This window comes from Ursus arctos, unplaced genomic scaffold, assembly GCF_023065955.2.
Source record: "Ursus arctos isolate Adak ecotype North America unplaced genomic scaffold, UrsArc2.0 scaffold_2, whole genome shotgun sequence".
Lineage (NCBI taxonomy): Eukaryota > Metazoa > Chordata > Mammalia > Carnivora > Ursidae > Ursus > Ursus arctos.
The window spans coordinates 67,551,167-67,573,277 of NW_026622874.1; the positions used below are offsets into that span (position 1 = coordinate 67,551,167).

Below are 22,111 nucleotides of genomic sequence, written 5' to 3' on the forward strand. Positions count from 1 at the left end.
TTTCCGATGTCTCAAGTGGCACTTGTCTCATTCGGTCTGATGTCACAGTTGCTTGTGAATAAATCATTCTCTTTAGCTCCATCCTAAGGTCCCCAAGAGCAGGAACCACATCCAATTAATCTTTCCATCATGCACAGAGCCTTGCCCATCCTTTCCCCCTGAGTTCTAGAATGTTTTCTTTCTCTTCTCCGACTCAACAGCAGACGAGTCTACTGTCGTCTTGGGAGGCAGGGCTGGAGAATAGACAGTCAAGTGGGGAGTCTTCTTGGGCCGTCCCCGTTAAGACTAAGTCAAAACAGGTTCCCACGAGATGGGCACATGCACTGTGTAAGGCTAGTGTCTCTAAAAAGCCACCTGAGCTGATCTCTCTTGTTCTAAACTGCTGTCTCGTTAGCATGATGGGAGAGCACCAGAGGGGGAATGATGCCATCCTGTTTGTCCAATATGATGATCAAGTGTGCAATTAAAAAAAAAAATCTGCAAGGACTTAAAAAGAAGAGCAAGGGGATTCCCAGGGCATCCATTTTTACCTATTTTCCTTTTTTCTTATGTTCCCTTGATGCAAACTTTCTAGAGGAAAAGAGCCTTGATCTTTTCAAGTTTACACAAGGCAGCACCCGACTGTTCAGAATCAAATGACACAGTTGCTCAGGAGAAAAAAGCCAGCGTGACTCACTTGCACCCTGCCCAGGTCCCCGTTCTATCAGGGAGGGTCAGCCACCCATTCAACAAGCGTTTCTCCATCCCCTGTTCTGTGCCAGGCTCTGGCTCTGTGCTGGGAACCGAAGCCCTGAGCAGACCTGGGCCCAGCAGTAAGTGGGCTCACAGTTCAGGAGGGGTCAACAAACACAAACACCTGGTAAGGCAATGGGCTTTCATTAGGCCACATCCAAGGAAGTGAGGAGGGGGCCCTGGTTCGCACACCGAATGTTCACCAAATACGCCACCGTCCTAAACCTAGTGCAGGAAACGGGACCTGCCCTCATGAAGCTACAGTGTGGTGTGCGAATGCCAATACCGGTGTCAACGCAAATTTGTACCACAGACCCAATGGCCACAGACCCCAGGGGTTACTGAGGGCTGTGGCAGGCCTCTCCACCTAGACCAGGCGTCCCCACCTTTCTGTCTGCCACACAGCTCCCACCATGAGCGCTGGACCACTGCCTGCCCCCTCCCCCCCCAATTCTGGCTCCTGGGAATGAAGGGCTGGGTGCAGGCCGGACTCCGGGGTGGGACGAAGCACTCCCACCCACCCAGGGAATCTCTGCACAAGGGATGAGCCAGCAGGATCCCCGCGGCCCTGCCCCGCGCTCTCGGCCTGGGGGCTGTAAGGCTCTGGCGGGCGGGTGCCCCGAGTGCCTGCCTGCCAGACGAACACCAGCGGGTCTACCCTCCCGGCTCGGTACAAAGGGTGTCGCGGCGCGTCCAGCTCCGGGGTCCGCGGTGGAAGCCGCCCGCGGGGAAGGGGACACGCCCAGAGGCTCCGCGGGAGGGGAACCCTGAGTCAGGGCGGCCTGGAGCTGCGGCGCCGCGAGGTGCACCTGCCGGGCGGAGCGGCGCGCGGGGGTGGAGGGTCCGGGGCGGGCCGACCAAGCGGGGTGCGGTCGCGGGGGCAGGCCGGCCGGGCGGAGGGCGGCCCGGAGCCGCGAGCTCCGGGAGCAAGCGAGCGCGCGCGGCGGGTCCCGGCGGCACTCACCGACCCTCGGCGCCAGGGCGGCGGCGGCCGGCGCGCTGCCCTCTCGCGGGGTCTCCTGCCTCAGGCCCGGCTGCCCTCGGCCTCGCGGCGGAGGCGGTAGCAGCGGCCGGTGCTAACAGCGGCTGGGCCGCCGGGCTGGGAGGGGGCGCCTGCAACCAGCGGCGGGCCCTGACCGGGCGGCTCGGGTTCCTGCAGGGGGCGCGCCGGCCGGCTCGCGCGTGCGCAGTGGGCCAGCCCTGCGGGTGCCCGGCCCACCCGACGCCCGGCCCCGCCCGCGCCGGCGCAGTGCCCGCGCGCAGCCGCGCGGCCGGCAGGAGGCCCCACCCCGGGGCGGGGCGGGGTCCACCTGCCCTTCGGGGCGGCTGGAGCAGTCGCCTCCCTAACTTCGACCTTTGCTGGCGGTCCATCCACTCCCCCCAGCACTTTCCATCTTTGGGCGCGGGCCTCTGTGTCCTGGAGGGAGGGCGACTGGCCGCCTTGGGCCTGGTGGGGACTGCGGGGGGATGTGGGGAGGCCCAGGGCCTGCTGGATAGAGGGTGGGGAACTTTCTGGAAAACGGCGAGGCCGTTTGGAAAGCGCAGCCTCCTGCGGTGTGTCCAGGGTCATGGGGCAAAGTTGAGAAGGGCGGGGAGGCCTGGGGGTCATGAGGCCAGGTTGGGGTCACTTTAGTTGGAAGGTTGTGGATTAGGGTTGGTAAAATCAGAAGCAAACGGAGACCAGCCTTGCGGGGTCCCTGAGAAGACAGAGCCAGTTTAGTCCCCGGGGCAGGGCTTAGTGTCGCCCCTTTTTGGCCCGGCGAACTTGACCCGGGCTGTTTCTCGTTTGTGTCTCTGGAAACGATAAGCAAAACGTGAACTATTTGCCAAGGTTGATGGGTGGCGAGCCCTACAAGTGCAGTATCGTAACTGAGCGCTGGGAAGGAGAGTCCTGCTGCCCTGCTGCGTGCGAGGCTCTATAACCGTGCGCCCCCACCTCCCTCCGTGTTCCTGCTCTGCACACCGAGTTTTGGAGTGTGCACAATTTTTACTAATTACGACTTCAGTAATTCATTGGTTTTACTTTGGCTCTTTTGAACAACCTGTGACACCTCAGACGGGAGGGCTACAGGTCAGGCAGGGGGCACCTGGAGCTGAGAGGTCACGAGGCCAGGCAGGTATCACCTGGGACCAGAGGGTCCCTGAAGCAGGGTTGGGGCCACCTGCGGGGTGGTTGAGGTCGCGTGGCGGGGGCGGGGGCGGGGCTGGACTGGGCGAGGGGCCTGGGCCGGAGTCTCGTGGGCGGTGGCGGCTCGGGGCCAACAGTTGCCGCGGGCCGGCCCACTTGGGTTCCCAGCGCCCGGACTGAGCGCCGCCAGGGGCCTACGACTCAGGGTCCTCCGTGGCATAGGCGCACCTGCCGCTCGGCTGCGTCAGCGCTTCCCGGCAGCGGTCCCGGGCCGCACCTGGGGCGCCACCTGCTGCCGGCCCAGCTCCGGCCGCGCCCAGCGCACCTCTGCGACCAGGACGCGGCCGATCGAACCGGTAAAGTAATGACCTGAGTTGGGAAGCTTCTGTCACTGCCACCCCAAGACTCCTCGGGATTAGCGATAGAGGTCCCTGTCTTTTACTCTCTGAAGTGGTGCTGTTTACTTACGCGTTCGTTGGCTTCTCTTCCCTCTGTCTCCCTCACCCGACGGTAGGCTCCATGAGGAAAGGGACTTGTCTAGTTCATGGCTACATCTCAGGGTCCTGGGGTGCCTGGCAGAGAGGAGGCACTTGGTAAATATTTGTTGAATGAAGGGGTCAGAAGACCTGACTTGGAGTCTGGACACGGCCCCTTGACTAGTGCAGGCTGTTCAACTGACCCCTCTGAGCCACAATCTCCGGTCCCCAAAATCAAAATGATAATAGGACTAGTAATAACACCAAACTCAGAAGTATTTTGCTTTCGGGTCAAACGAGAAAATGCGTAAACATTTATCCCGATGCCTGACACATAAACACCAAAGAAGTGGTAGTGCTGTGTGAGGATAGCGGGACTTACTACCCTGGTGTAGTGGGCAGACAAAAATGAAGCAAACAAGACCCAAAAACAACAACAGAAAACCCAACCGAACACAATTACGATTGAGGTGGAGGAGTGGATTATTACTATGTTGCAAGCATCTTAAAAACCGTCTCTCCCCATCATTGCTCACAGCCTGCACCCCCTCCCTGCCAGCCCAGGTGTCTGCCCAGAGACACTATGAACCTGGCTGACCGGTGTCTTCCTCATTCAATCTTTCTTCTTTCAAGAACCAGTCCTTGCCATTTCTGACTTACACTGGTTACACCCTGCAATTTTCCCCAGCCCTTTCTAAGCCTGAAAGGGTTCTGCATGACCCAATCCAGGAACAGAGCAGGCTGACCCGGACTTCCCTCAGGAGGAAGGTGAAAGTGGGGGGGACAGGAAGAAGGACCATGCAGACCAAGAGAGACACCTGCAGAGCAGTGATCAATACCTTTGTTCTTGATCCTGTTAGGGTGCCTGCATGGTAATTATTATTATTAGTCACTACAATCATGAACTGAGAGGGTGTAAGGCCACTGGTGAAGGAAGACGTTCTTTGGGAAGAGTCTAGGCTCGGGACACCTGTTCACAAACAACTGTCCACGGGGGTGGCCCTTTTGCTGGACCCTCAACCATCCCTCTTCTGCTCAAGGCTCACTCAACCAAGATGTGCCACCTGGTATTCTTCCAAGTGGATGCCCAGATAAGGGTCATGATTTGTTCAAAGTCACACAGCAGAGGTGAGCCTGGAGCCCAGGTGTTCCGGTGTTCAGGCTCCTGGACTCCTTGACAGGCTCTGGCAGGTAAATTACTCACATTCATGTAGTGTGAAAACACTCCAGGTAATTAGTTACAGGGATGCTCCTTGGGGTTCCCGTGGCTCGGACATTTCTCAAGATCGATGGCAAAAATTAAGGTGCATGGTGACACTCAGAAACAAAACTTATGGCCTTACGGAAGGCAGTAAACCTTGTCATTGCAAAAGTTGGCTAGCAGATCTAGATGGATACTTATACACACTCTATGCATTTTAAAAATGGAACCAATATGTCAGCTCCTATTTCTTTTGCAGGGACACAAATACTATCTCCCTATCCATCTGTATCTATCTGTGCTTCTATATGCACTTTCTGGTACAGCAGTGCCCACGTTGGTGGTATTCAATGCAGAATTTTAGAATGCAGCTCCTCTGATTGTTTCCATAGGAACGATGCTATAATTGGAGGCTTCGTTCTAGACCAAGGGCTGTACACATACTCCTTCGTCCAGCGATGGTGAGGCATTAATATTGTAGTGATTAAAACCGGTTATGAACTCTGGCCACACAGCCTCGAATTGAATCCCAGCTCTTAATGCCTCACGTAACCTCTTTGTGCCTTGCTTCCCTTGCGTAAAGTAGGGAGCACATAGCACTCACTTGATAGGACTGCTGTGAGGATCCAAAGCTTCGAAACATATGGAATACTTCAAAAAGTGCTTGGCACTTAGCAAGGGCCCAGTTCCTAGTTTTGGGGAGATTTTGAGTAAAGCCTTCTATAATAATTTGTATGTAGTTTCTTGTGTAAAGATTTTTTGTGTGTTTGAAAATAAGAATTCTCATTTTACTTGGGTAAAAACTTAGGAAAAGGATCGTTGAATTGTATGTAAGTATATGTTTGGCTTTATAAGAAAATACAAGAAACTGCCAAATATTTCCCCACATGGCTGTACCATTTTGCATTGCTCCTGGTGGTATATGAGGGTTCCAGTCACTGTAACTTTGCCATCACTTGAAAAAAATCTTTTCCAGTCATTCTGGTAGCTTGGTAGCGGTATTTAATTGTGGTTTGAATTTGCTTTTCCTATGACGTAATGCTGAGCATCTTTTCATGGGCTTTTATTTGCCATACATATATCCTTTTTGGTGCAGCATCTTTAAAAACTGGGTGCTACTTTTCTTATGGTTGAGTTTTGAGAGTTTTACATGTTCTGGATATAGCTCCTTTGTCAGATAAGCAGTTTCCAAATATTTTTTCCCAGGCTGTGCCTTGTTTTCTCACCCTGTTAATCTTTTGCAGAGAAAAAGATTTTAATTTTAATGAAGCCCAACTTATTAATTTTTCTTTTATGCTTTTTCTGTCATAGCTCAGGAATCTTTGCTTAATCCAAGGTCACAGGGATGTTCTCCTGTAGGGTTTTTTATTCCTAGAAGTTTTAGAGTTTTAGGTTTCACACTTAGGTCTATGCTGTATTTTGAACTGATTTTGTATAATGGATTGCGGTATCGATCAAAGTGGATTTTTTCCCCATACAGGATTCCAGTTGTCCCACCACCCTCTGTTAAAAAGATAATTCTTTTTCCATTGAACTGCACCTTTGTCGAAAACTGACCGTATTTGTGAAGGTCTATTTTTGAACTCTTCTGTTCCACTGGTCTGTGTGTGTATCTTTGATCTTTTAGTCCGGGGTTTGGCACGCTTTTTCTGTAAAGGGCCGGATAGCTAAGGTTTTAGGCTTTGCATGGCAAGAGGCAAAATTCAGGGTATCATACACATGTATATGAGACATGTTTCCAAAAGAAAATTTATTAGTGACATTCAATATAATAATTGAATATAACTTTCTTTTGCACCATATATCTACTCATGAGAACAATGGAGTTCTTTTTTATGTGATAACATATTGCTTTGCCAGGGTTCAAAGACAGTGTTCCCTACCATCAACGTTTATTGTAAATGTTTGTCTGTGAATGCGGACTGGTGATGAGAGCTTGTGTATCTCGCCATGAACATGACTTCAGTTGAGTGTCTCCATGGCTTGAAAGGCATTGATAGAATCCTGTTAGATTCCTCTCTTGATAATTTGCCTTGTAGCCTGTCATCGCCTTATAGATTAACCACAACCGGTCGAAGGGGAGGTGGAAGCTCTTCTGCCGCAGTTACACAGATTTTGAAATATGAAAATCTCCTTTGCATGTCTGCCAAGGTCTAGAAAAATGCTGCTGGAGCTGTAGTCTGAGCTTGGAAGATAGACACGCTGCAAGTTTGTGTGGGAATGGAGATTTCACTTCTTGTTTGATCTTCTGATAGCATGGGACGTGCTTCAAACAATGTTGGTGGTCATCAGAGCTCGGTAACAGTGGTTGAGGGCAGTTCTTCCAACCGTTAAAAGGAGTCAAAACCAGTTTTTGTTTGCAGTCTGGGCTGTAGCGGGCTGCATCTGGCCCACGGGCCATCGTTGGCTTGCCTATGCTTCAGCTGATACTATATTGTCTTGATTAGTGGAGCGTTAATGGGGTAGTATGTGTCCTCCGGTTTTGCTCCTTTTTCAAAATGATTGTGGCTGTTTTAGTCCCTTTGCCATTTCGTGGGAATTGTAAAGCCAGCTTGCTGATGCCTATCAATGATACTGCAGAGATTCTGAATGGGATTGCACTGAATCTAAAAATCAGTTTGGGAGAACTGATGGCTTAATATAGACTTCTCCAGTCCATGAGTATGGTATATCTTTCCATTTATTTACCTTTTTTTAAAAGAAATTTTCATTAGTGTTATTTCATCTAGATTCTGCACATATTTTGTTGGGTTTATTTCTAAGTATTTCATTCTATCAGTATTATCACAAATGATACCTTGAAAAAACTTTGGGTTTCCATGTGTTCCTTACTAGTATATAGAAATACAACTGATTTTTGTATATTGACCTCGTCTCCTGGGACCTTTCTAAACTCACTTAAAAGTTGTAGTTTTTTTTTTTTTTTTTGTAGATTGCTTGGGAAAATCATGACATCTGAGAGTAGAGACACTCTTCTTCTTGCCTTATTATTATTTATTTTATGTCTTCCTTGTAATGTTTTTATCTGGCTTTGGTATCAAGGGAATGCTGACCTCATAATATGAATTGGGAAGTAGCCCACCTCTTCTATTTTGTGGAAGAGATTGCATAGAATTAGTATTATTTCTTCCTTAAATGTTTGTTAGGATTTGCCAATAAAACCATCTGAGTCATGGTTTTCTTTCTTGGAATGCTTTTAACTACGAATATAATTTCTTTAGTAGATATAGGACTATTCAGGCTACCTATTTCTTCTTGAGTACTTTTGGTAGTTTATGTCTTTCGAGGAATTGGTTTCACCTAGGTTGTTAAGCATACAGGCATCAGTACTGTTACTGATAATATTCAGTTAATTTGAAGTGTTTTCTTTTTTAAAAAATTTTTAAAGTATTTATTTGAGAGAAAGAGTGAGAGAGAGAGAGAGAGGGAGAGAGAACATGCGAGGGGAGAGGATCAGAGGGAGAGGGAAAAGCAGACTCCCCACTGAGCAGACAGCCTGACGTGGGGCTCACTCCCATGACCTGAGCTGAAGGCAGATGCTTAACCGACTGAGCCACCCAGGTGCCCCTGAAATGTTTTCTTTATCCCATACTAAATTCCCATGTATACTTTGGTAGATATAGATATAGATATAGATATAGATATAGATATAGATAGATAGATTCTTCTTTCTTTATTGAGCTGTTACTGTCCTAGTATGATATTTTTTTAATTAATGAAGTTATATAACGACAAATTAAAAAATTTGGATAGTTTCTGGTCGTTATCTGTCTGTTTCAGAATTTTCTTGCCTGATTTCACACCTTTGGGCTTCATATGGACTTCTGAATCAGTTTTTTAAAAATCTTGTTGAAATCTTTATTGGTGCTATGTAAAATTTGCAGATTTATTTAGGAGAATTAATATCTTCATACTGACTCTTCCTATGCATGTCTCCCCAGGGACACCTTGATGGCTCAGTCAGTTAAGTGTCCAACACTTGATTTTGGCTTAAGTCATGATCTCAGGGTTGTGAGATCAAGCCCAGTGTTGAGCTGGGCGTGGAGCCTGCTTAACATTCTCCCTCTGCTTCTGTCCCTCCACACTTCCATTCCACTCCTCCACCCCTTCCCTGATTGCTCTTTCTCTCTAAGTTTTGTAAGATTTATTTATTTGAGAGGGGGAGAGAGAGCACATGAAAGGGGGAAGGGGCAGAGGGAGTGAGAGAGAGAATCTCAAGCAGACTCTGTGCTGAGTGCAGAGCTCTACATGGCCCTACGCGCGCGCGCGCGCGCACACACACACACACACACACACACGTAGCTTTAGTATGTTATAGGCAAGTCTTTTTCTAAGGTTTAAAAAAAAAAAGATCCAGGAATACATGGTGAATTTTATCAAATGCCTTTTTGGCATCTCTTGACACAATCGTATGTATTGAATCTTTCGACCGATAACTATGGTGAATTACACCCACAGATCTTATGATAGTGAAAACAGTGAATCATTCCTATATTTCTGGGATGGATTTCCCGTTTGTTCATGGTGTGTTATTCCTTTCATGCACCTCTGGATTCATCAAGGGTTTTTATGTCTTTTCTTCAGTGAGAATGAGTTGTAGTTTTTTTGTTTGGTTAGTGGATTTAAATGCTCTCCTCCTCAGAGTTTGGGATCACTGTTATGCTAACAGGTTTTTAAATACTGGATGTTTTCTGTCTTTACGTTTATGGATCAGTTCAAATAGCATCAGAATGATCTGTTCCTTGCAGTTGAAAACACCTCACCCCTTTGAGTTATTTGCATTTGTCCTGCTTTGCAGGCTCTTGGACAGCTTTCTTGATTTCTTCACCGTTTATTTGCGGAAACATTTAGGTTCTTAAAAATGTCTTCCTGTATTGGATTGATTTGGTGATTTCTATTTTCCTAGGTAATCAATCACCCCAGGCAGGTGCACAATTGATTAGCCGAGAGTTATTTAAACAAAACAGCTAGTTTTCTGTGCATCGATAGTTATTTCTCCTTTTTAATTCTTGATTAATGCGTCTGTATGTTGGCTCCCCTTTTGTGTTGGCTCAATGTGCTAGTAGGTTATGTATTTTCAGGGTTTTATTTGCTTACCTATCGGCACTTATTTGCTCTTTTCTAATCCAAACTTTCTGCTATAAAAAAGTATCTGTGATCCCGAGAAAGTCAAAGTTCAGGAAACGCATGACAGAAACCATTCTTTCAGTGGAAAAGGCTGTCACAGACTAGAGATGGTCATGTACTCTCTACATGACCTTTTCTGGCCAGAACCTCCGCTGTGGCATTTAACAAAAATACCTGTCTGTGCATCAGCGCATAGACCGAGCATATAACGACCTCTAGCTTTCCTGTATGGGACGTATTTGGTGATTTCTATTTTCCTAGGTAATCAGGAAAGGGGGTCCTGCCTCTCCTCCCTGTCATTAGCATAGCCATTAAGCGAGCATCACACATGCCCTCGACATCCCTAACGTGGGCGACAAAGATGCTAATGCCCTATGAGAGGCTCGTCCAGCCACGTCACTGCACACATCTCGTTCTGTGAACAAGTATAACCAGTCGTGGTCTGTGTTATAAAAAAAAAAAAAAGCACATGGGGGCACCTGGGTGGCTCAGTTGGTTAAGCGTCTGGCTCTGGATTTCAGCTCAGGTCATGATTTCAGGGTCCTGAGATGGAGCCTGGATTCAGGCTCTGCACTCAGTGGGGAGTCTGCTGAACAGCCTCTCTCCCTCTGCCCCCACCCCCGCTCACACGGGCTCTCTCTCAAATAAATAAATAAATCTTTTTAAAAAATCACACATATTCCTAATGGATTTTTAATTTTTATGGATTTTAAAATTTCTGATTTAATAATGAAGGGGGACTTAGGGTTATGGATTTTCCTGTTGATAAAGTTTTGTCAAAATGGTTTTTTTAAAAACAGATTTTAGGGGCACCTGGCCGGCTCGGTCGGTGGAGCATGCGACTCTTGATCTCAGGGTTTGTGGGTTTGAGCCCCACGTTGGGTAGAGAGATGACTTAAAAATAAAATGTTTTTAAAAATTATTTAAAAAAATAGGTTTTATTTTTTAAGAGCAGTTTTAGGCTTGTAGCAAAACTGAGAAGGTACAGAGATTTCCCACAGTCCCCCTGCCCCCTGACACACACAGCCCGTGCAGACTGACCACCATTCTCTACTTCAGCTAAGGCTGCGCAGCAAATACCATAGACGGGGTGGTCTAAACAACAGGAATCTATTTTCTCACATTTATCCTGCAGATCCCAAAAGGCTTTTTTCCTATGATGCATGTTGTCTCGATATGTAACGGTTTATGTAACAAATCCCCTGTGTGAGTACCTGGCTTTTACACCCCTTTGCCATTATCAGCAGTGATGCGGTGAATAACCCCGTGCGGTGTCAGCTCATGGGTGCACAGGTGCGCCTGCACAACAGACTCCTCGAAGTGGGGGTGTCGGCTCAAAGCAGGGAGGCTCTCATAGAAATCCTGAATAGTTGCTGTGTTGCTTATTTTCAGCCCATTTTTTTTCTTTTTCTATCCTGGTCATTTGTTTTCCCAAATACAGCAGAAACGACTGTCCTGCTTACCTGGGACCTGTCTGCATGCTGTCCTCATACCCGAGTTTGAGGTGGACGGTTTGTAGTCTGTGTCCCGTTGTGCCTGTTGAATGGCTAGGGTTTCCCCCTCTTGGCTCTGCAGAAGGTTTGGAGACTTCCCTCCAGTGACCATCCCGTACAGAAATCTCTGTGTCAGTGTGTTCACTGTGGCTTCACAGTGCATTTCCCCAACAGCCATTTAGGTTGAGCACTTTTTCATAGGTTTATTGGCCATTTGGGCACGTTCTTTGGGAAACTAGGAATCTCTTCCTATTTTTCTGTTGGGAAGTCTGTCTTTTTCTTAGTGACTTGTAGGTAGCTTTGCTCATCCTTGGCTGCATTTGCTCTCTTACTGGATTTTTAATGGAACAGAAATCCTTAATTTTGATGTAGTTCAGTTTACCCAGTTTTCTTTACGTTTAGCAGTTTGGAGTCGTGTTTAAGAAATCACTGCCTCGGGGCGCCTGGGTGGCACAGCGGTTAAGCGTCTGCCTTCGGCTCAGGGCGTGATCCCGGCGTTATGGGATCGAGCCCCACATCAGGCTCCTCCGCTATGAGCCTGCTTCTTCCTCTCCCACTCCCCCTGCTTGTGTTCCCTCTCTTGCTGGCTGTCTCTCTCTCTGTCGAATAAATAAATAAAATCCTTAAAAAAAAAAAAAGAAATCGCCGCCTACTTCAAGATCACGGATATGTTTTCCTATTTCCTTTACTCTTTGCATTCAGATCTGTCTTTCATCTGAAGTTGGTATTTCGTGTGTGGTGGGAGGCAGGAGTCAGGATCTGCAGTCTCCCACTGTGACGGCCTGCCGGCCCCGAGCCATCGAGCTGTCAGGAACACCCTGCTTCCCTGTCCTGCCCTGTCGGCTTTGTTGTAAATCAAGTGACCGTGCACCTGTGGTCTCTTCCTGGACTTCTGTTTCATCCGTCAGTTTGGCCACCTTCAAGTCTACTGCTTCTGATTCTCGTTTTCTACCTTGTACTGTCCTGCCTCCCTTCGTACGTCTCATTTCCCTTACTATGCTTATTTGAAGCCACTGAATTCCAAGAAGACGAGCTCTATGACTGACTGATCTTTATTAAAAAATTTTTTTTATTAAGTAATCTCCACATCCAAGGTGGGGCTTGAACTCATGATCTGGAGACCAAGAGTTGCCTGCTCCATGGACGGAGCCAGCCAGGTGCCCCTATCTTTTGATGATGGCTTTGAGCCCGGACACGGCGCTTTCAATGCACAGTTGCTAGTTGTCGTACATCACAAACGTTGAAATCAACTTTCTTTTGAGAGGAACAGTCCACCTGTGCTATCACACATTCTGAAAGATGCTCAGTGTGAAAACCTCCATCTACTGTTCTCCTGTCCCGCTCCACTGAACAGTAGGTGTGGCTGGAGAAAACCGTCATCTTCTCATGGTCTGGCTGTTTTTCTTTTAATCTGTGTGGGCCGGTAAGGAGCCAAAATACCTCCTCATCTACAGTTAGGGTGTGGGTTAAGGCTGGCAAATTCCAACACCGGCTTCTCAAGAGCTCAGTGTTGGCTGTCTTGGCACACAGATATTGGTTGTCCCCTGTATTAAATTTTATGCCCATGCCCCTCTCCATGTGAGTAGGCAGTGCCCCCCATTAGAGTAGAGTTTCCTTCCCTGTCGCATTGATGCTGGAATGGTTAGCAGGTGTGTGGGGCAAGATGCTTGAAATGCATTTGTATGGTCTGGCTTGGCCTCTTGTCATGAGACCAGCACCCTCCCGCTGGGAGGAGATGTGCAGAACAGACCTGCACGTGTCCACGCCCGCTGCGCTAACAAGATACCACACACCGCGTGGCTCACACAACAGAAGTTAACTTTCCCCTGGTTCTGGAACCTGGACGTCCAAGATCCAGCGGCCGGCAATAGTTTTCCTGCCATTTCAGACCCTCCCCTGGGTTGGCAGGTGGCTGCCTCAGGCTGTCCTCACCTGGTCTTTCCTCTGTGCCCGGCGCCCCTGCTGCCTCTGGGCACCCACATCTCATCTAACCCCGTAAGGACACAGTCAGGCCACCCTCATGGCCTGGTTTTGCCTTCGTCGCCTCTGGAAAGGCCCTGCCTGTAAGAGCAGTCATAGGCTGAGGTCCTGGGGATTAGGACTTCAACACAGCAGTTGGGGGGGGGGCACAATTCAGCCCATAACCAGACCTAAAGACCAGTCCAGCCAATCCCAGGAGGCAGCAGAGCCACCAGCAGGAAATAAAGGTCCGTGGTTGGGTTATTTGTCAGATAAGAAGCCTGCAGCAAAGGCTGGCTAATATAAACATGTCTTGTATTCACTGTTTTTTTTTTTTTTTTTTTTTTTTTTTATGGAGATGAAATCCACATCACACCATGAGGCACTTTAAAGTGTACCTTCAGGGGCGCCTGGGTGGCTTCATCTGTCTGTTAAGCGTCCCACTCTTGGTTTTGGCTCAGGTCATGGTCCCAGGGTCTGCCTGCCACTCCCCCTCCCCCATGCTCTCTCGTTTTCTCCCAAATAAATAAATCTTTTAAAAAAATATTGAAGTGTACCTTCAGTGATGTTTGGTGTGCTCACCACGCTGTTTCTTTAGTTCCTAATGGGCCGGGTCAGAGAGGTTTTCAACCGAAGAAAATGCGTCCATCCATTCTTCTTTCACTGGCGGGAAGATGTCTTTGTGGAAGTGGGGGGAGCTAAATGCCAAAGCGTGTGATACCGGGAAGCCAAGTGTGAAGGGGAAGGAACTCGCAGCTCCGCCGGGCTGCCTTCCTCACAAGCACGACCCTACACTCGCTACGGGCCCCGTAATGCCTTGATTTACGGGGCCTGCGTTTCCTGAGTGGTCAGCACCTGCTGGCTCTGCTCTTGAACCTGGGGACTTGGGTGGTGAAACAAAAACAGAAAACAGGCAAAAAAACAAACAAAAAACACTCCCTGCCTTCACGGGGCATGTATTCTAGAGGGAAATCAGATTCAATAAGTAAATCAGTAGCACGTTCAGTGGTTTGAAAGGGCTAAGAATAAAAACGAACAGGGAAGATTGGTGTCATTTCTGAAATTTTACACAGGGTGGCAAGAAAGGCCCCCTTACGTGGGGATGATGCGCCAGGGAGGCGAGCGCCGGCCGTGAGCAGAAGCCCCTTCTGTCCCCTCTGGGTCACAGCCAGGCCTGCCACCAGCCGAAGTGGGAGATGAGAGGAGCTGGGGAGGGCTTCGCACGTCCTCATCGTCCGAGGCTGGGCTCCTGCTCCAAGGGGAGGGTTTGGGGCAGCGGAGCCACATGCACTGGGTGGCCAGCCACTGCTGCAGACCGGGCAGGTGCAGCCTGTAGATACAGATGCAGAAGTCGCCCGCGTGTCCATGCAGTTCAACCCCGAAGGCACGGGGGTCACCCACCGGCGAGTGTCGGCCCAGAGGTGGCACGGGGGTGTTTAGAGGTGGGCCGGGGAGGGGGAGTCATCAACAAGGAAGGACGCTCTGAAAGCTCCTCGAAGACCCGAGGACCCAGGAGCATTTTTGTGTGATGCCTGACATTTGCCCCATTTGCTTCCCAGCCAGTGCTGATCCCTCCTCTTCGGCTGGAAACATGACAATGGGTGGGAACTTAAAGCTTCTTCTTTGGAAGAATTTCATCTTGAAGGTGGGTAAGGCGCTGGTGGGGCCATGGGTGCCTCCTGGGGAGGCACTGAATGTTGAAGTTATGTCGGGTTCTAATAATGGATTAAAGAGAAAAATCAACTTTACTTGGAGCAGGGCCCCTTTCTGCAAATAAGGCCGGTTCCCATTGGAACCGTGCAAACTGTTGTTACTGAAGTCGGCGTCGTTGTTACCGGTTTCTCGCAGCCGATGTGAGAAGTCAGACGGAGAGGCGTCTAGCTCGTTCTCTGTTGCTTTCTCTTTCACGGGTTGCGCAGGGAGGCTGGGGGAGGGAAAGGGCTTTTCACACGGAAGCCTCGCCACGCGGCGACTTAACACTTGCATTCTGCTTTGGATTAACATTTGTGTTCTGCTCTTTCGTTTCTGTTGCAGAAGCGCAAGACCCTGGTCACCATGCTTGAGATCCTGGCGCCGCTGCTCTTCTCCACGGTCGTCATGTATCTTCGCCTCAACAGTCTGCCCAAAAAAAGGCCTCCTTTGAACTACCTTGCCATCAACATCAGTTTGCTGCCGGACTTCCTCTATTTTCCCACGGAGACTCGATACCAGCTGGTGTACGTCCCTTCCAAGAGCGAAACGTTGAAGGCTGTCACTGAAACGGTGCGGAAATCCTTTGATGTTGAGTTTGAAGGTGAGACGCAGAGATGGGGTAAGGGTAGGGAGGGAGGCCATTTTACAGAGGTGGAGGCCTTCTCCGGAGGGTGCTCATGGTCGTGATTCCAAATCTGGGGTCTCCGAACCCTAAAACGTCTGCAGAGGTGGTCGCTGGGGGAGAGCAGCCCACGGGGTATTCTCATCCTGCAACTGCACCCCAGGGCCTTGAGAGATTCTCAATTAGCATTCCAACAGGTCTCTCTTCCCCTCTTGACCCCTTCTAGTCCAGTCTCTGCATGGAGTCCGGAAGATCTCTCAAAGGGGTCTGGCCGGCTGGTGCTTCAGCCCCTCCCGTCTGCACGGGGAGCCAAGCAGACCCTTCTCCGGGCTCCCCTGCACCCCACACGCCTCCCGCAGGCTGTGCCTTCCTATCCTTGCAATGGCCCTTAGCAGAGCCGTGAGCGGGGGTGTAGTTCTCTCACCTGTGCCTCGGTCTCTCTCGGAGCCCTGCACGCTCCATTCATGGCATTCTGATTCAGGTCTCATCACGTGGCCGTTCCCTGAGGGGCTCCAGCTCCATGACGGTAGAGGCCCGCATCTGTTTTGTTCACCACTGGGCCTACTACGTGCCTGGCACACACTCACTGCTCAATACACATTTATTGGATGGACTAATGCACTTAGGTAGAAACGTGGAGTCCACAAAATGTGGAGTGATTTTCCAAAGTTATAATATGTGTTTTTGTAAAGGTATTCCAATAACACAGAAGGTACAAAGAGGAAAGAAAGGGCTGTCCTCTCTCAGCTCGGAGTGCTACTCGATGCAGACAATTCTTTCAAAGGCCGTCTGCGGCCGCATGTGCGGGGACCCCTGTTTTGTGCTTCATGCTTTCCTAGCGCCCTGAAAAACCATTCTAATTCAGTTGTATCTTTCACAAATGTGAAACTGAAACGACGACGAAAAAGTCTTCTCTGGGGAGGTGATATGGTAGTGAAGCTGTGATGGTGAGGGACAAGCCATTCGAGGTGGGAGGGTGACCTCAGGACTCGGGGGCAGCCAGCGAGGGGGCCTGCTGCAGGGTCAGGGAGCTGGCAGCTGTGGGCAAGGAGGAAAGAAGTGAGGAGAGTGGTCCCAGTGAGGTCAGAGTGTCTGCAGGAGCCTCGAAGGCCTTGTCCAAGTCCTGGATTTCCTTCCTCGCACCCAAGGCCGCCCGCCGTGGGAGGGGTTTGAAGAAGAGAAATTACGTGATTTGTTTTAGAAGAGCCATCTCTGGCTGTTCTCTGGAAGAGAGACTGGAACCCCTGGAATTCGAAGACATTCAGGAGGAAGTGGTTGAGGAGGGCAGATGGAACTGTGTGGATGAATTTGAGATCAGTCTGCAGTGGAGGGGCACCTGGGGGGTTCAGTCGGTGAAGCGTCTGCCTTCGGCTCAGGTCATGATCCCAGAGTCCTGGGATTGAGTCCTGCATCAGGCTCCCTGCTCAGCGGGGAGCCTGCTTCTCCTTCTCCCTCTGCTGCGTCCCCTGCTTGTGCTCTCTCTCTCTCAAATAAATAAATAAAATATTTTTTATAAATCTGCAGCAGGACGTCGCGGTCAGAAGCCTCCTGCCTGCTTTGGGCTTTTCTCGGTGGACGGCCCTCCTCTCCTGAAACGTTCGGGCTTTGCATCTGGGCTGGGTTTCCACCCCACTTCCAGGGACCCCTCAGTGGCCTCCACTGAGAAGAAAACTTTTCTATTCTGTCTTCCCTTAAGATCCTGCCTCGGGCAGTTTATCTTTTCTTGGGATGGAGGTCTTGAACATTTATTTCTGTTTTATTGCTTCCGACTCACGTCCCGTCCCGTCTCGTCACAGCGTGTGCTCTGCCCTCGGTCCTGTGCTGACTCCTGCTAAGAGGAGCGCAGCGCTGACTGCAGGTTCCAGTGCTTTCCTCCCAGTCCTCGCGTGGCTTGCGGCCACCCGCCCGCCTGCTGTGTGCTCTGTTTGCAGAACGGTCCAGGGAGTGAGCGAGGCTTGCGACCCCTCAGCCCAGGAGCGGGCGCCCGTGCACCTGCTCAGGGAGGACAGGGACGGGTGGGCAGCGCAGGCCTTCCCACCCGCCCTCGCTGACCGGATTTTCTCTCTGAAGTTCTAGGCCATTCTTCAGTGCCTGTCTTTGAAAGTTACATAATCCAGGATCCCAAAGCCTTCTACGTGTGGGCTGGAATTGTCCTGGATCACAGCTTCAACAACAGCAAGCAGCCCCTGCCGCTGGAGGTAAGGACAGCCCTCCTAGAACAGCCGGATCACACTGCCAGCCCTGGGAGCGAGTCCGCCAGGGAGTCCCGTCACCTGAGCTGCCCCTCTGTGGTCCGGTGTTACTGTCCTGTCTCACTTCCGGAGGACGTAAGCCAACGCTCAGGGTTTCACTTCTTACAACCTGGACCCGGGGCCGCGCCCAGGTCTCAGATTCCTTACAAGGGAAGCTTGGCGCACGGGACCCCCAGCCGAGGGAAGAGGACCACGGCTTGATTGCGGACTGGATGCCCGCTTCACAACCACTGGCTGTCTAGCCGGGGGAAGGGCGCTAACCTTTCTGGGCCTCACTAGAGGCCCTTACCAGTGTAATGGGATTAACAGTAGTTCCTAAGTTGGAGCTTACATGAGTTTTGCCCAGAAGAGAGCCGGGAACAGAGGCATTTTGCAGGAGGACGGGTCCTACTTGCCACCATGACGAGCACAGACTGCAGTGCGGTAGGTCGGTCTGTCTGAGGAGAAGGCAGAGGTTCCCGTCGGGGGAGGGGAAGCTTTGGTGCGGTGCCCTACAGTCGCGTAAAGATGGGTTGTCAGAACTTGCATGGGGTGCTGGAAGCCGTAGACAGACATGTTTACAAACAACCAGCAACATCTGGTGAGCACTTAGGAATGCCAGGCACACCCTGGGATCACCCGACTTGATCCTACAGTACGTCTGGGGTGGGTGCTATTAACATCCTCCCCACTTTACTGACGAGGAAACCAAGACAAGAAGGTCAAGTGACTTGCCTGAACTGCCGTGGCCGCTTGGTGGGAGGCCTGGGGTTTGTGTGCGGGTGGCCTGGCCCCGGAGCCCGCGCTGGACAGGGCTGCGGTGCTGCCTTCCTCAAGGGGCTCTCTGGGGATGGTGGCAGCAGACCACCGTGTGCACCCTGGACGGGATGTCCCAGCTGGCCTCAGGCACAGGTCTGCTCTGTCCTGGGTCCTCTCTGAGCATCAGGTTGTGACCACGGTTGTCCTCCCTTTATCCTCCCCAGATCAAGTACCGCCTGCGTCTGAGCTGCATTCAGAGGAACTCCTTAATCTCGAAGGTGACATCATATTACGACAACCTGGAAGGCTGGGGCACATCCCTCCTCTATCCTCCCAACCCGAGCCAAGTGCCCCGGGCCTTTGGACATTTCGATGGGGGACTCCCTGGTGAGGAAGCCCGTGTGTGTGACCCTGTGCGCGGCCTCCTGGTCCCAAACATTTCAGAAGAGGTTGAGGGAGTCACGTTTAGAAATGTGTCCCTGGTTAAAATACTTTCGCTCTAGAGGAAGTTAAAGCGGCAGTTAAGTGTTTGATTTGTACTGAACTGCTTGAAGGAAGGATGGAAGCATTTTACAGGAACAAGGATGGTGCGTCCCTTCTTATGCTTCTGTGTGTACTAACGTTTGCTTTAGCTTCCTGCAGGCTGGGGGAGCAGCCGCGGGGAAGCATGGACACCCGCTCGTCCTCTCTGGAAGGACACACGCTCCCCACATTACTGTAGAGTTTGGGGCTCCGTCTTTGTCAGGGGTTCAGGGGACCCCCCCCTGCAGGGAACGAGCTGCTGGTAGGAAACTGAGCTGACAAGTTGCACCTCACTGTGGGATGAGCACACAGCTGACATGGGGCCTTGGGCCTGCAAGGCCAGTGAGCAGGATGGAAATCTGAGGACTCACGGTTTTGTGAGATTCTAGAAAGGGTACCAGCTGCTCTGCAGAGGAAACTCTCCTACAGGCAGTCAAGACCACATGACAGCTCCTGGGATTTTATTGTCGACAATGTGTTCCTCCCATGTTCATCCTCACAGATCTGGGGGTCCGCGTCGGGCTGGGCCATCGGGAGACCTTGGTCACCGCCCCTTCACTGTTGCACCCCCCTCCCTGGCTCTGCCCACAAGGAGGGCCAGGAACCCATGCTTGGAGGCGGGACCGTTATCTCTTACAAGACCCCGAGACCCCGTGTCTTTGCCCTTCAACCTATTTTTCCCAAAAGACGACCTTAGTCCACAACTACACTATGTCAGAACAAGGGCTAGTTATAGTCAAGATTGTTTTTGAGGCTTGGCAGCAAATTCTGATGCCCATAACCCTTGGGTCACTGTGGTGACAGCTCACAGACAGGTCACAGTCGGTGAGGGGGGCTGTGTCTCCCACGTGCTTTGAATTTAACCATCTCGTATGTCCTGGATGATTAGAAGTGCCAAGTGGGCACCCTCTCCCTGGAGCCCAAGCACCTAGCGGAGGGGATGCGGCCCCACCACGCAAGAGTGTTGTATGGGACGTCCCTTGTTGTGTCTGCTCAGGGCACCTTTGCCCTGTTCTCTGATAAAAGATGCCATCACGGCCCCAGGGGGCCCATGGTGACTCTGCTCCTTCTTCGCCATGGCAGCAGGTGGACTCTAGGGAGCCTGCCCTACTGTCGGTGTGTCTTTACAAATCGCTAGCCACGGCCCATCTGACCCATTAGGTGTTCTGCCGTGTCAGTCTTCCTGGGTCTCTGACGCCTGGTGTCTGCTGTGTTCTCATGCAGGATACAGCAAGGAAGGCTTCCTGGCCCTCCAGCACGCGCTGGACAAGGCCATCATGCAGCACCACGCCCACAATGCAACGGCCCAGCTGTTTGAGGACCTCACCGTGCTCGTGAAGAGGTTCCCGCACGGAGCCCACATCCAGGACATGTTCCTGCTGATCCTTCAGAACGAGTTCCCTCTTCTGCTCATGCTCAGCTTCATCTGCATCGAGCTCATCATCATCAATTCCGTTGCCCTGGAGAAAGAGAAGAAGCTGAAGGTAACCCCACCGGCATGGGACGCACGCCTTTCCTGGCACCGGGATGTGCGGGAGCACTGATGGAAAATGACCAGACAGGGAATGAGGCCAAGGCAGGGGAGAGGCTGCCGAGGCATCAGAGGGCCCTCCAAGGTGAGTTGGAAGGTGGATTTCTTTCATCATCTGACCTGCCTGCCACTCAGGAGACCCCGTCTGTTGTTACGACGTGAGTCCTTGCTTTGGGCTTGCCCGTGGTGGCTGATCAGGAGATGCTTGTGGAGTGACTCCCTGAGAGATGCACAGGAGGGGAATGACCCCCCAGGAGTAGCTCCATCTCTTGTTGCTGCAGACGGGAGCGCTCTCCAGGGAGCCCCGGCCGAACACAAGGCTGACCGCGCAAGTTTCTCTGCCTTCTGTGCTCCGGGGCCGCCCGCTCTCTCCTGTGACTTCTCTCCCCTTTTGTTCTTTGTAGACCATCTACCTTCTTACTCTTTCATTTTCTTCTCCTTTGACTGATCCTTATGACTGTGTCTTGAAATAGCCTGCCGGCGGCTCCCTGCACCTTGCTCGGCCTCACCCACCAGTGTTTTGTGCCGTGTTCTCGCGTGCACAGCGTGCTTTGACGGAGGCGGCCTGCGAGGCTGCAGCGGGCGTCTCCCCTGAATGCGGTGGGACAGCTGGCTCTTCTGCTTTCCCTAGGAGTATATGTGCATGATGGGAGTGGACAACTGGCAACACTGGGCCTCCTGGTTCATCGTGTTCTTCATCTCCGCCCTCATCGTCGTCTCTTTCATGACCATCCTCTTCTGCACACAGGTACCTGTCTCAGGCCCTCGGGATGTGCTCAGCTGTGCAGAGGGCTGGGTGGTGGTGCTGAGATCTGGCAGCCGGCAAGAGCACAGCCAGCAATGAGCACCTGGAAGACCTCAGTGGATGCGTGGTGGTACTTACTGAAACTTCGTGGGGGTGAGGCACGTGGAACCTGCACGATCCGGGACAGCCTCGCCCTCCCTCCGATCCCGGGTCTGCAAGGCTGGACACGGGCATGGTTAATTTCATTAGGAAAGTGGAATTCCAAGAGATGTATTTCATAAACTTTAAAACATTGCAGATTTTACACTCTGCAGATAGTTGAAAACAGTTATTGTAAGAGATGAGGATGTTCTCTCAGGCTCATGCTACCTTGTTAAGTTTTCGTTCTATGCTGTTGTTGAAATTTGGTGTTCCAGCTTGCTAACTTTCATTTAATGACTAAATTATAATCCACCATGTGGATATATGAAAATTTACCTTCTAAATAACCAAAGTTGCGGCACTTTGGATAATGGAAGGCAAGAAAACCCAGACCATGCAGCAAAATACTTAAAACAAAGAAAATGGCCAGAAAGCATTAAAAGGAGGAGACGTAAGCTATCGAAAGGAATACTACAGTCATCTGTAATAGTGACAGTGACAAATAGGATAATATCTCTCATTAAAGCAAAAAAGATTCACACTGAGTCAAAAACTGAATTTGGACTTAGGCTTTCTTTGAAAGAAGGTACGTGGACAGAGCATCGTTTGTAAATGGTTGTGGACACTGGGTCAAAGTCTGCCTTAAAACAGATCTGTTTCTGTTGCTTAATCAGCATCATCTTGTGGGTTTTTTAAAAATTTCTGCCTTGTTAATGGGCATTTCATGCCTTCTGCTCATTCTCTCCGTGCAC

General features: G+C 50.7%; 2 protein-coding genes across 2 annotated transcripts in view; one reads left to right on the top strand and one right to left on the bottom strand.

The window, feature by feature from the left end:
• ABCA3 (ATP binding cassette subfamily A member 3) overlaps positions 1-1,876 on the bottom strand; it is a 37,542-nt gene extending 35,666 nt beyond the window's left edge. Inside the window, 1 exon segment of the mRNA XM_026484911.4 lies at positions 1,697-1,876. The gene's annotated coding sequence lies outside the window, so the exon portion shown is untranslated.
• A 400-nt stretch (positions 1,877-2,276) lies between these two features.
• LOC113245188 (ATP-binding cassette sub-family A member 17-like) overlaps positions 2,277-22,111 on the top strand; it is a 76,374-nt gene continuing 56,539 nt past the window's right edge. The window contains exons 1-7 of the mRNA XM_048225098.2: positions 2,277-2,849; positions 14,680-14,761; positions 15,151-15,409; positions 17,501-17,628; positions 18,645-18,807; positions 20,167-20,426; positions 21,105-21,221. Of these exons, the coding sequence (XP_048081055.2) occupies positions 14,708-14,761; positions 15,151-15,409; positions 17,501-17,628; positions 18,645-18,807; positions 20,167-20,426; positions 21,105-21,221 (981 nt within the window). The 5' untranslated portion in view covers positions 2,277-2,849; positions 14,680-14,707. The remainder of the gene's footprint in view (positions 2,850-14,679; positions 14,762-15,150; positions 15,410-17,500; positions 17,629-18,644; positions 18,808-20,166; positions 20,427-21,104; positions 21,222-22,111) is intronic.